Consider the following 13944-nt stretch of genomic DNA (forward strand, 5'->3'; position numbering starts at 1 on the left):
TTCTGCATGGGTGAGAAGGAGCGCTTAAATCTGGTGATTTAGTTTTGCATGTTGACGTGTTGCTCCAGGTTAATGGGAGGGGCGAGGGATGATGCATGTCTGATCATGTGAGCGAGCATGGAGCAACCTGTGGAGCGACAAAAATGTGTTGAGCTGTACATTGGGTGTGCGAATGAGCACAGAGCTGGGTTTTTTTTTTTTTCCCCCAAACGTAAGCGTCGACGTTCAGGACACCAGTGGCTTTTAATGAACGCGTGTTGTAATCTAAACACAGAGCTGAGAGCGTCTGAGTCACCGCGCAGCCATTCTAAGAAAATCTCTACATTCTTCCACAATGACGGGGTGAATCTAGGATGAACTCTGCAAACAAGACCTGCGTGACTATTCAGGTTTCTCCAGTGTCCTCAAATACTGCTTCATGAAATGCGTGTGATGTGTGAGGGTTAGTTTGGTGTTTCTTTGGTGGGTTAAGGTGCGTGAAAAATCCCATACTCACACTTACCAACTGAAGCACATCTTCATCTTTTGGCATAATGGAGAGCTCCAGCACGCTCTCACTGCAAGACATGCACAGGGGGAGGAAGAGGGGAGGACAGGGAGAGTAAACAGACAGATTGGGTGAGGAGGAAAATGGTCCATTCCAGAGCTGGTGCATGATGCTATCATGAATTTCTGTAGTAATCTCAGTGATTAATCCGAATTTGACAAAAACTGGAGCGTACACCAGCCCAGTGCGCACCCGATCTGCATCAAATACACTTTCAACGTCAACATCGTGAGAATATTTTGCATTCCTGCTACCATTCATATCTGCCACACGCTGTTTTTTTATGGTAATTCCAAGAAAACAGAGCACCGGTATCAGATTGGGAGTCGGTATCGACAGATTCCCCGAGCGTTCATCCCTAACACCTGCCAGCTGTGCTGCAGCTGACCCTCACCTCAGAGCCCCCCTGTGGGATTCTGGGTCTAAGAGAAGGTCAGCATCTGAGGAGAGTTAACATGAATAGTAAAATAAGGTTTCAGAGTCCAACCCGAGCGTCTGGGCGGAAAGCTTCTTATGTAAGATTCAAAACCAGCAACCGCGTAAAACTTTCCAGTGAGTCCAGTATAGCTCCTTATTTCCCCTCCAGTTTTATCTGGACCACGTTGAGCATGTGCATGTGTGGAGTACGCTGCTTCAGGCTACTCTTTTTTTTTAAAGCGGAGAAAACCAATACTAGTGACTACATGTATGTCATCTGAGCGGTAAGCCTGTGAAGAAAAAGCAAACAGATGGTTCACTAAGTCAACACAGCGAACGCTCAAAGCGCTGACAGCCAGGAGGTCTTACCTGTTCTGAATGAGGGCTATCACCTGCGAGTACGTCTTCCCGAGAACGCTCTCTCCGTTCACTTTCACCAGCCGATCCCCTGCAAAGCACAGACATTTTATCTCTATCACAAACAGGTCTGCACTTTGACCTTTGGCTCGTAGGGCAAGCAGGGACACATTTCAAAGGCAGTTATCGAAATTCAGGGGTGGAAAAAAGTTGGATTTAAACTACAATATTCTCTTTATTTACATTCTAATGGCCAAGGTGTGTCTAATTTCAACAAAGCGACAAAAACATGCAGGCAAAACATGAAGTTTATTGTCTGTATCCGGCGGTACCTCGGCCCGAGCCAGCTCAAATATAATCTTTTTATCATCGTCATGAAAAGCAAAGCTCAGTCTCCGACATGTCTGGAAGGCAGAATCTTTCCGTGATCAAATTAAAACATCTTCCAAGTTTGGAGGAATTCGTCAACAGATTAAGAGTAAAGCTGTGCAGGGATGTCAACACATCTTAGCGTTTGTTCAACTGAGGCACCAGGAAAGACGTTTCATGGTGACTTCATGCAAGCTGAAACACACACAAAGCGTTCGGATGGGTGTTTTTTGTTTTTTTTTTTGCATATGTTCATGCTGCGATGTGACTTTCTGGATGTGACAGCTTGTGTTTAAGCATGCACACTGGAGTACTGGTTTGGTCTGTCTGAGCTGCTGGGAGTGGACCGCTGCCCTGCTGAGACGACAAGACACAACAGGAACACCTCGCCACGTCTGTCACATTCAAGTGCACTTGAAATTTTGAGTTGTCGTACGGGTATCTGTGAAGTTTAAAAAGAACACTTTGTCTTTCACTTTCATTCACTCATGTAGTGTTTGCACTACTTCCTGATCATTCCCCCTCTCTGAACCTTTCCTATCACTGTGCATCTGCGCCCGTCTGCAGCGTCACATGACCGGAGCTCTCCCAGCAGATTTCCAATGCAAATCAGGATGTTAATGCTGCTGCACCATATGTTCCCTTTACCTGTGCACAAGCCCGCCTGGTGGGCCGGACCTTTCTCTCTCACACTCTTCACAAATATGGTGTCCATCGGCTCCATTCGACCTTTCTGATACCCTGGATGGCAGAAGACAAAGAAGAAGACGAGGTGCAAAGATCAGGGATTGTACCTGTTTAATTGTTTAAATGCAAAATTGCTCAAACAAATCAAACAAAGCTGTAGGTTGCTCCTCTGGTTCAAAGATAAAACGTTTTGAGTACTTTTGTTCATGACTTTCCTGGTTTTTTACATTAAAACTAAACATTTACTGTGCATAATTGTTCTCATAGTACTTTAGCTGCAGTGCTGCAAAGTGTCCTGAAGGGGGCGCAGAAAGGCTGCAGAGCAGAGGTGACAGGGGTAATACAGGAGGTCCCAGCTCATTACATCATCACTTATCTCACTGTATGAGGTTTTAACCTGATGCCTGATGAGAAGGAGAAGAAGAAAGAGGCAGTTACCTTTTCCGTTACCGTTCTCCTCATCCTGCAGAGAAGAGAAACAGAATTACTGCTCAAATTCAGGCCGAGTCACTTTTATTCATAGAAAATAACCAGTGTAGAGAGTCAAGACAGAGAGAACTGCAACAGGGAACTTAAATGCAACAGTAAAGAGGTGTGTCTTTAGCCGGTAGATGGACATGTGACCGTGAGCAGTAAACTGTAAAAAAAAAAGTCATAAAACACTAAGATCCGGATCTGTGAGGACAGAGACGTGAAGGCAGAGGCCACCAGAGAAGGTTTCAGGACTGATAATAAGAATCCGTCCTCCTCTCATTTAGCTGGAGAAGATTTATGTCTTGCGGGAAACGAGCTGAACGAAGGATTTTTACTTTACAGCAGAAGTGCTCGTGCTCCAGGTTTAAACACTGAATTTTCAACACAATCCAGGTTAAAGTCTTAACTTTTTTGCCTAGAAAGCAGAGTTGATACCTACATCTCCATGGAGGCCAAACCACAGGAGAAGTCTTAAGTGTGTCATTTTAACCTGCAGTGAGTGTTTACCGGCTTCCTCAAATGCCAGTGACTTTGCCGGCATCCCGAGCCAAACCTCCTGACACGGTCCTGTTTGCTTTTATGAGCCTTTAATGTTGGAGTGCAGCTGCAGCGCAGACACTGACTTTCAGGTTAGACAGTCTGTCAGGTACTCATGACGTCACGGGAAGCAAACACGCACAGAGCGGCCAGCAGAGAGGATGGCGGTGGTGAGATTTGATAGCTGCAGGTTGTCTGATCATGTCCACACACACACACACACACACACACACACGCACACACACACGTACTAAGCTGAGTGGACAGTTTGGGGTTAGGGGCACGGTGGGCTGACTGCTGCCTGGCTTTATGCTACGCTGAGTGGGCTCATTCCTGGCTCTGCAGACAATGGTGGGGGGTTTAGAGGCAGAGAAAGGAGAGCTGCCGACCCCAGAATAGAGCTCCGAACTGGGGACACTCAACAACTGACCAGCCCCGGTCTGAACACATCCGGGACTGAGGAGGAAAGAGCGAGGTGGGCACAAGACTCTGCATCTGGGTCAAAAACTGTGCACGGTGGGTCAACGCCTGCACCTTCCCGTCCCTATGCGCTGCCTGCTCAGTAGAGAGGTAGAGAATTAATTAACTATGCAGTATATGTTTCACCTCTGCATCATCTTTCAATCCGTATGTACAATAAGATGGAGGAGAATGTAATTGAAGACTCTTGAGGACTTTCAGGACCTGCAGACACCATGAAATGAGGGCCCAACTGGGTCATGCACCCATTAGGCCTCTGATAATCGGACACTATGAGGGTAATTTGGGAGACTTCCACGAAGGCTCTTCAGTTCAGAACGAGCAGCTCTGTGGGCCCAATTGTCCCAAAACACCATGTGACCCTCGAGGCAGAGGAGACGAGGACAGAACCGGGGCCAAAGGCCAGCAGTGGGCCTATTGTCCGGGGCCAGCCTGGTACGGCCTGCCTGCCAGAGAGTGGTACCAGGCTAAGACAACAGATCTCATTCAATCTGCGCTCCTATCTGCAGCTGCTGGCTGGTGGGGTGGTAAGAATAATAATAGAGGTCTTGTTTCAGCTGGCTCACCCCACCCCAGCCCTCAATTTCACATCTGGAGCCGTTTGCCCCCACACCTCAAAGAGCTAAATAACCACTGGCTCACATGGAGGCTCGTTCCAAAACAACAGAACAATCCTGAATTCACAGAGGACTGAAAACAGGCCTGTGAAGTGACTGAAAAACAATTAGGAGCGCTCAAAGCAGTCTGCCTCGCAGGGGACGGAGACGCTCTTCGTATCCTTCAAAATGTGAGTTTTTCTTGCTCTCACCAATAAAGAGCCCAGCTGTTGCTCGTTCCTTTAAAAACCTTTCAGCAGTTTGTTCGGTCTGTTGTCTCCAATCAGCTCAGCTTCTTTTCTCTGTCCGTCTCTGAGTTTGTCTCACTCAGCTCAACCTCACTCACTCCAGCATCTTTATCTCCAGACTCAAACTGGCTCTGACTTGAGTTTTAAACGCAAGTCTTTAAAAAAAAAACACATTTTAAATGACGGCTGGGATGAAATGGAGAACACGTGTGTTGGAAAAATAAACATGGAAGCTGAATAAAGGACTTAAATTAAAAGAGGGAGCGGGTCTCACCTTGAGGTTGGTGTGCAGGGCGGACTCTGGAGGGTAAACGATGAAGTGGCGCAGCGTGAAGCCGAAACCCTGGGAGTTCTTATGGAGAACCAGCGTCCGGGGACCCTTCCAGCCCATCCCCTCCCTTCCCGGCCGGGTCGCCATCGGCGGCCGAGGGTTGTCACCGGCTGAGGAGAGACCATCCCTCCGCCCCTTAGCCTGTGGACACAAACAGAGAGAGATTCAGGAGGGTTCATGTGTATTTTCCGATTAGATTCGACGGCCAGAGTGTCCAATCTTAGCTCTAAAGTCTGCAGAAGTTCATCATCTAACACCAGTTTTTCCTAAAATCCTGATGAGAATCTACTGTTTTCTCATAATCTGTACCAACACCAGACAAAACCTTCCAGTTTTCCAGATGCAACACGCTTTAAGATTCCCTGGAGATGCACGGACATCAACCCTCGACTGCTGAGTCCACGATCAGGAGGGGCCACGTCCAGACAGGACCAAGGAGGGAATGTGCGGTTTCATGCAGTCGTGACCACGCTGACCTCGGTGTGTCATCACGGTACGAGAAGGTCCAGGAGGAATCTGGACCCCGAGCGGAGAATAAAGGCCGATTTCCAGCCGCTCTCTAAATATCTCATTCCCGAAGCCGAGTCAATAAGCCCAGCCAGTTCAGCTGACAGACACACGTGAGAACTATCACCCCCGTGTTGCCCCGAAGACCCACATCTGTCACTCAAACACAATCACCTGACCAAACAGGCGGGAGCGAGGAGGAGGAGGAGGAGGAGGAGGAGGAGAGGGGGAAACCCTCACGTCAGCGCTGAGGTCAAGTCTGCTGTGGTTTACGTATCTTGTTCACTATCAAACATTTCTCAGTTTAAGTGAACTCTCTGAACTCTTCCTGTCTTAAAGGAACAGATCATAAATCGGAGAGACAGCTCGACACCATAATCATAAACGTGTCATCGAACCCAGGCCGTCAATCAGCGCGCCGAGCTCACGCTTTAGCATGCGCGGCGCTGCAGCTCACGGGGGTAAATACACTCGCAGATCTCAGCGTGCATGTTAAATTCTCTCATTCTTTAAATGTGCTATTGATAGACACTGCTGTCCCATAATGCAACATCTTTCAACATCTTGAAAATGACAAATAAAGCATTAAAGCTTTGGGAAAAGAAGTGCGTTCTTTGAATGAACAGTTGGTAAATTCCTCTATTAGCCAGTTGAAACGATGTCAGTCTGCAACAATTCAGACCATCCATTCATCGCTCGAGTCGTCTTTTAAGTGTGTGAAAACAGCTTTCACTGATTAGGCTTCACATGGCCTCACTACAAACAAAGCAGATTCCTCCATCATGATGCGCCCGTCTGATCCGACACGGCACCTTCTGTTTTGGTTCAATCTGCCAACAGCTCACAAGGAAAAGGTTTAATAACCCAATAAGTCAAACAGTCCTGTCGACTGCTTGAAGCGTGAGAATGTGGGTGATGTTAGCGGGCCAGAGGTGAACACGTCTAGACTACGAGACGCACCCCCCACGCCCCCCTTCTGCACACAAACACACACTGATACATAACAAACATGCACACACACACTTTGACCCGGCAGGCCCGTTGCGAGGCCACACAACAACAGGAAGTGGCGGGCTGGAGGCAGGAAGTGTGGTAACGTTGCGGCGCGGGATAACCAGATGCTCCTATAAATAAAGCCCCCTCTCCATCGTGGGGGCCCTCGTTCACTCCTCTTTCTCCTTCCTTCCATTTTCCTCCACGCGCCTCGCCTCCCTTCCACCTCCTCTTCCTCTCCCCACATGCTTTCATGGAATGGAAATCCGGACATTAATGCACATTTTCTCCCTCTGCTTTTTACGCTCCGTCCGAGGAAAAGGAGACCAAAGCAAAGTTTGGACGTTCAGATTTCTTTCTGAAACGTGTGTTGAATGTTGTCTTTGAGTCCAAAACGTCACAAAGCCTCTTCTGAAGTGTGAATTTTTTGCAGGTTGGGATCAAAGCCTGATCTTTACTCTGGCAGTCTAAACAAGGTAAAGCAACACCTGCTATTTTCTCAAAGAGGCGAGCATTCAGGCCCATTGTGTGGCACGAGAGCAACATAAAGAAGTGCGTGAGGAGGGAGGAGGGAGGAGGAGGAGGAGGAGGAGGAGGAGTGTTCGGCGTGTCAAATAAAAATGATAAAGAAAAGGAGAAGGCCGAAAAAAAGGAAATGAAAGGAGGAAGAGCCTGAGTGAATTCCTCAGAGGGAGCGGTTTGGCTCGGACATGTTGAAACACACACACTGTAACTGGCAGAGGAGGTGAGAGTGAATGAGAGGAGAAGGACGAGGAGGACGGAGAGGAGGAGGAGTATCGGGCCTCAGCGAGGGACAGGCTCCAGCACGCCGGTTTCGACCGCATGGCCCCTCCCGGCGCTGGGAATACCAAACCCTGTGATTACCCAAAACACACAGGGTCTGACTGGGTCTCCGAGCCAGCGCTGTTTCCCACTCTGCTGCCCGGGACTCTGTGGGACGAACGTCTCTGCTCGGCTTCTGCCGGGTCCACGCTCCACCTCGCCCCCCTGAAGCCACAGATAAATTGCACACTTGTCACCTTGAGGCGACCGGTTCGTCCTCTTCAGAATAGTTTTTAACACAGAAGCGAAAAAAAAAAAAAAAAACTGATCCAAACTTGCTGACACGCTCTGTCCTCTCCAGGCAGTTGGACACTTAACCAACAAGGCACTTGGAAAATTTCTTCTGTGGTTTTCAGTCTAAACTTGACTTCCTATGCAGGCTTAGAGCACAGACAAGGGAAACCTCGCTCTTGTTCTGCTGAGAAAAGACGACTATTTCCTATTGGGAGTTTATCCTTTTCGGCCACTTTTCGCCTGAAAGCAGGACGTGTTCTCGCCTGCTGAAGCCAATTACAATAACCAATGAGCTGAGTGTCCTTCAGGTGATGCAGAGCCTCGAGGGATCTCATTACCACCTGAAGATGATGTCATTAGCACACGGAAAAAGCCGCACTGTAAACTATTGTTTTTGAATGTGTTGAGCAGCTTGTAACGGCACACGCCAGCTTCCTGCTTTGAGGAGGTGTTTAGTAGGTAAAGCGGTGACAACACGCTCAGCAGCACGTGCTTCCCTGTGGATATCTCCGCTCCTGACTTCAATTACAGAGCATTTCATTAAAGGGAAACCTGACCGACTTCCAACCAGCTTTGATTCATTAGTGTGGGTCGTACATGCAAATGAGCATTTACTTCCCTCCACGTTGCCTGAAGCCAGAGTTCGGCGCTCATTTTGCGACAGCCCGTGGATTTGCCCCCACAGGGCTCCACACACAAAGAGTACAGAAGCTGGATCCCTCCCTCTCAGTTTGACAGAGGGGCCAGGCCGCCATTGCTAGAAACCAGATGAGCCAAAGCCAAGCGCCACCAAACATCGCATTTAGCGGTCCGGTGCCGCAGTGCATTCTGGTTGTTCTACCTTTTGAGAAAAAGGGAAAACTGCAGCTCTTTCTCCCTGTTCTCTGTGGTCACAAAACACACAATTTCAACGATATTCGCATCTTTCTACTCCATAGATGTTTAAGGTGCACGACTGAAAGGACAGAACGTAGGAGGTCCGGTCCTGCTGAGAGAAGAGCTTCACCGGCTTTGTTAAAATATATAAAAATAAGTGATAATCTTTCCTAAAATCTGGTAAAACTGGCTTGTCTGTTCGTAAGAGGCTTTTCTAGGACATGATGATACTGTCATCAGCAGTCATCATCGTCAGCAGCAGCGTATGTGTCGGTTAGCGCACACACTCCTCTCCTCAGTCCATCCAGAGGTAAAGCAGCACGGAGGAATGCAGCGGCTGTCGGGGAGCCGAGCTCCTGCTAAAACCCCAGCAGGGCAGAACAATAATGCTCTTTTAAACAGCTGAGAGCTGCAACCTGTTTGAAAAGTGGAGCTTTACGGACGCTACAAATGCTGACGAGCCTTTAATCCTGACGGCTGTCTGCACCCGCAGCCCTGAGCCGGGCTGCCAAGAGGGAGCAGGAGAGGGACGCCGGAAAGCCCAACGCGTCCCCATCAGTCCTGGACTCACCGGCCACATGGAGAGCATCCTCCACCTCTGCAGGTCTAAATGCATCCCACGTCAAGATGCATGACGGGTGTGTGAAAATCCAAAACGACTCCAAACAAAGAACACAACCTGCCCGACGAGCGAGGAGTGAAAAGAAAGAGCAGCACAAGTTCAGCTGCAGCACATGGGATTTACATAAGACGGTGTTTTATGGGCCATGCATGTGTGTGTGCGGGTTTGCACGCACCTAAATGTCAATATGAATGTAGTGTGTGTGCTCAGAAACCAGTTCGACCCCATTGTCAGCGTAATCTGGGCCAACAGGTGATGATGATGCAATGTCAGTTAAACAGGGTTTTCTACCTGAACAGCAAAACATATTGTACTTCTCCTTTGTCTAACTGACACCTGCCTCGCCGCAGTGCTGCCCGGCGGTGGACTGTTTTATAGACATGATGGTCATTTTGAAGGGAGACCAGGAGGAGGAGGAGGAGGAGGAGGAGGAGGAGGAGGAGGAGGGCTGTAGTTTTAGAATAACTTTACAGGATGACTCGGGAGCTCGGCCGGCAGTTAGCAGTCAAAGCATGACGTGGGTTCAAATGTGGTCTGGGACTTTTCACCCTTCCCGCTTCTCCGGTCTGAGAGAGGAACGCCGCAGAAAGAGTTCAGAAAGTCATGATTTACATGCGACAGGGAACTTTTCTACACTCTCAGCAGGACGGTGTCTTTGGTCTGTCACATTACACTGATATACTAACACGTCTTCTGTAACCTTGCTGACATAAAACAGGTTCGTTTTTGGCATCTGAGGATCTGCTTTGTGCCGCTTGTTCTTCTATATCATGTGAATTCCTGTTTAATTTGACTTTTAATCATCTTTACAAGTGAAATCCCAGCAAAGGAAAAAAGAAGATTCATGATCTGAACTGGCTCCATCAGCGTGAGACAGTGTTTGTCCCAGCTGTGCCCATGCAGCCCCTCTATCCTCCCCCACGCTCACATTCCCGATTGTGGCATTTCTTAACTGTGTCAACGAGTCAGGGGGCAGTAAACGCAAATGCCCACGCTGAAATGAGACCATGTGTGGGGAAGCTCTGCCCTGAATTCTGAGGGCATCTGGGGGGAGGGGATGCTCAATCGCACAGCTTCCACAACACCTCGCTAGAAGTGGCACTTAGCAGCCCCCTTCGTCTGTCTTTAGCCAGTAATTACAAACCCCTCTGAGGAAGGGAAGCGTCAACAAGCCACGCGAAGAGGAGAGGAATGAAGTGGCACAGTTTCCATATTTACTCATCTTTTCAGGGTAATGTTCATCTCCAATGGATAATTCGTAGTATATATCATTGTAAGTACGTTAAAAATAATGTGATGAAATGGTCTTTACAGAAATAAGATGATCACCGGTCACTCGCTCATCGTTCGCACACCTTTGTTTACCATTACGTCACTCAATGAAAGCCAGAGATGCTGATCGGACTGCAATCCGTCCCATCGCAAAGAAAACCTGCCAAAAAACCTGAACCATCTCAAAGCCACATGTGAGGCCACCAAAGGTAGCGTAAACGAGCCCGGAGGTAAGAACAGCTGATTGAAAATCAATCAGAACGCAGGGCGACACAAGCCGACGTCACATTGTTTCCCAGAAGGTCGAAAAAACAGCGAGAGCCCAGCAGCCTGAAGGCAACACGACTACCTGCCCGGAGACACTGACATCTGTCAGCAGCTGAGTGGTTAACTGACTTCAAACGACGGGCTGACAGCTACACGGAGCCTCTGCTGACATGAGTGACTGAAACGATCCCACACGGCGGTTTCTGGAGAGGATCCTGCTGATATCACCGTGTGCCACAGACATTCCCGCAGGCAGCGAACGATGCTTTCAATCGTCATCGTGGTGTGTGAAATACAGGAGCTGCTTACGTGGTCTCAGGCGACTGATCGACTGGTTGATGGACACTTCATCAGCAAGAATTTTAACAATCACCTGACTGTTTTAACCAATGTGTCACATAAAAATCCCAAAAATCTGAAGGTTCCAGCCTCTTCAATGTGACAATTTTGAGCATTTTTCTACCTTATATTACATGAAACTGATAGAATCAATAATTATTTCACTGGGCGTCATCCAATCATGTAACTGTAGCTGCTGACTGATGCTCTAAATCACTGACTTGGTATCAGGTCACTAGAGGAAGACGGGTGACCTCTCCTTACCCTGGGCTGGTGGGAGCTCTGCCTGTACCCGGCAGGCATGGCGGGCGGCGACACTGAAGCGGTGGCGCCGCGGAGCACCGCCAGCCAGATGCAGCGAGGTTCGGGGGAGCTGCAGTCCACCCCCACCGGGTTCTGGAAGCTCCAGTCAGACCCGGCCGGCGCAGGGCATGGCAGCATAGCAGCGGGCATCGGGGCGTGGAGTTCGCTCAGATCCGCATCCCTCACTGCCCACATGGGCCGCTCACGGGCTCGCACGCAAGGTCGTGGACGAGGTCCAGATGCAGAAGATACAGTCAAGCAAGGAGAAGATGGGTGGTTTTAGCAGAGCTCGCAAATCCTCTGGGATCCTCCAGCCACTCAAGAGTCTGATCTTCCCGTCTCCTGGCTCCAATCCATCGCCGTCAGCGCCGAGCCTTCAGAAAGTTTAATCCCACAAGTTCCACATCACAGCCTGTCGCTCCTGACCTCCGGGAATCGGCCCTCCGCGGCTCCCTCACACACATTCAGACGCTCTCAGAGGGGTTCAGTCCAGAGGAAGCAGACGGCAGACTCCTGGGCAGCAGATGGAGGAGTGTGTGTGGCGCAGGGATCAGAGGTAGGTCTGGTTTCACTACAGACACACACACAGAACAACTAACAGCGTCCCTCCCTTCGGTGTCCGGTGATGTTCTGCATACAAAGCCACTCTGTCCACCCCCAAAACACACACTGCTGTCCCAGAGGGCTGGATCCTCTGTCTCTCCTCCCTCCCACTGCCCTCTCTCTCTCTCCCTCTCTCTCTCTTCTTTTCTTCCTTCTTTATCTCTACTGCCAAACAAATCCCTTCATCTCACTCTCATCTCTCTCCCAAACTCCGTCTATCTCGGCATACATCAGCTTTTCTCTGCTGCTCTCTCTCTCTTCCTTCCTCGTTTTTGTTCTTCCAAACAATCACTCACTCCCACCACACCAACCGGTCCGACAGTCACCGGCAAACAAACAGCTGCGCCGTACAGTAAACTGTAGTTTAATCCAAAAACGCCGGACATCACTGAGGCCAGGCGGAGGAGGGGGGTCCTGCTCCAGCAGTTAGCAGCCCAGATGGAGATATCTCCTGCAGGCCGCCGCTGATAGGCTAAATCCGCTGTAGATCTCTCTTGTGCCGCATACGGACGAAGCCTGGGGGCCGCACGTGTGCCGCATGTGTGCGCGAGCGACACAAACACATCGACAAAGCTGTGATCCCGGCGCTAAACTCCACAAAAGCCGGCCCTGCCTCCGCCACCTCCCCTCCACACAGAGGGGAGGCAAACAAAAAAAAGAGAGAGAGAGAGGGAGAGAGGGAGAGAGGGAGGCCAATTTCCAGCACAAAGAGAAAAGAAAACATTTGCCTTGCTGCTGTGTTCACTGTTTCACTCCCTTTCTTTCTTGCTTAAGAGGGAAAAATACAGACGAGGGAAGATGATAATGAGAGAGGGGAAATGGAAAAAGCTGAAGGATAAAGAGGAGAGAGCTCTCAAAATAAAACAGCTGCTCCTGGATGTCAACATGACCTCTCTGTCAAACCTGTACTCCCTCACACAGTCGCTCCCATTCACGGGTTCCACCCAGACGGTGACACCTAAGCACCGCGCCGCTAAATCAGCCAGGAAGGTGACCCGCAGCCCTCCCGCCCAATCGCCCACGCAGCAGAGCTCTCACCAAACAGCCGGGCGTCCAGGATTGGAGCGAGAGCGGCAGACAGGTGACCATGTTGTTGCAGACGTCTTTCCCCTCCAAAGCTCATCGCTGTTAACACGCCAAACATCCGTTACCAATGAGGTCGGACAGGTTTCACCTGCCGCACGGCGGGGCAAGTATCAACTCGAACGGCCGCTGTAGACACAGAGAGCGTACCCTCTGGATACGCCACGCTTTGCATAGGAGAACACACACTGCAGGCTGGAATAATCGAAAGTGATAAATCAAAAGAAAGGTGATCTGAGGGCTCGAGAACATCAGGCATCGCCACGCACATACCCGCTTTGATGAAGAGCGATCAATTAAAAGACGGTCTGAGGATTCAGGCTTATGAGCTGTTTTATTTCCTAACGTGCTGCCAGTTACTTTAAAGGGCTCCTCCTGCACGGTTATCAATGGGGGGGGGGGGGGGGCTTTAAGAGGCAGAAAAAACGACTTTGTACAACATGTGGTGTTTTTAGGAGTTTACAGCTGAGCGGGCATGCTCGGAGGCGGGGTCACAGAGAGGAGGGGGGGGCTGGATGATTGTTTAAATACATTTTCGGGGGGGGGGCATGATGCTGTCGCACTGGGTTATACACATGAAAAGTGACAGAAATAGTTGCATGAAAGCCGCCTTAAATCCTCTGCCAGGCTCCTAAACTCTGACTCCTACATCTCCCATAATGCAGCTTGATAAGTGCATCTCATTCAGAGCCTCCATGCCTGGTAACGCCCATGTCATTAAAACTCCATGACCCCAGTATCCAACACAGACTTTCCATCCAAGACCGACTCCGATCGACCCTGATGACATTAGTAGAGGTTTTAAAGTGCCCCTTTGTGTCCTGGTGTGAGGTGTTTTACCTCAAGTTTGCTAACATCAGCTAGCCATTAAAAGCTACCAGCCATACCAGACCAAGTAAGGCTGTAGCAGCAAAAGCCCCGAGTGTGCTGAATTAAGCCATTAAGCCATTTTCATCTGC

At 49.5% G+C, this 13944-nt stretch overlaps 1 protein-coding gene across 10 annotated transcripts in view; it reads right to left on the minus strand.

Moving 5' to 3' along the window:
* arhgap23a (Rho GTPase activating protein 23a) overlaps positions 1 to 13944 on the minus strand; it is a 58781-nt gene that overhangs the window by 18394 nt on the left and 26443 nt on the right. For 3 of the 10 annotated variants that reach the window (XM_076751601.1, XM_076751597.1, XM_076751596.1), the window contains exons 1-6: positions 11261 to 12451; positions 4987 to 5184; positions 2816 to 2840; positions 2339 to 2431; positions 1334 to 1412; positions 497 to 557 (exon numbers count right to left, since the gene is read on the minus strand). In XM_076751601.1, coding sequence (XP_076607716.1) covers positions 497 to 557; positions 1334 to 1412; positions 2339 to 2431; positions 2816 to 2840; positions 4987 to 5184; positions 11261 to 11494 — 690 coding nt within the window. In that variant the 5' untranslated portion in view covers positions 11495 to 12451. Of the gene's footprint in view, positions 1 to 496; positions 558 to 1333; positions 1413 to 2338; positions 2432 to 2815; positions 2841 to 4986; positions 5185 to 11260; positions 12453 to 12940; positions 13013 to 13944 lie in introns of those variants that run through there. The other 7 variants (XM_076751595.1, XM_076751593.1, XM_076751602.1 and 4 more) reach the window with 5 other exon arrangements.

This window comes from Chaetodon auriga, chromosome 16, assembly GCF_051107435.1.
Source record: "Chaetodon auriga isolate fChaAug3 chromosome 16, fChaAug3.hap1, whole genome shotgun sequence".
NCBI lineage: Eukaryota > Metazoa > Chordata > Actinopteri > Chaetodontiformes > Chaetodontidae > Chaetodon > Chaetodon auriga.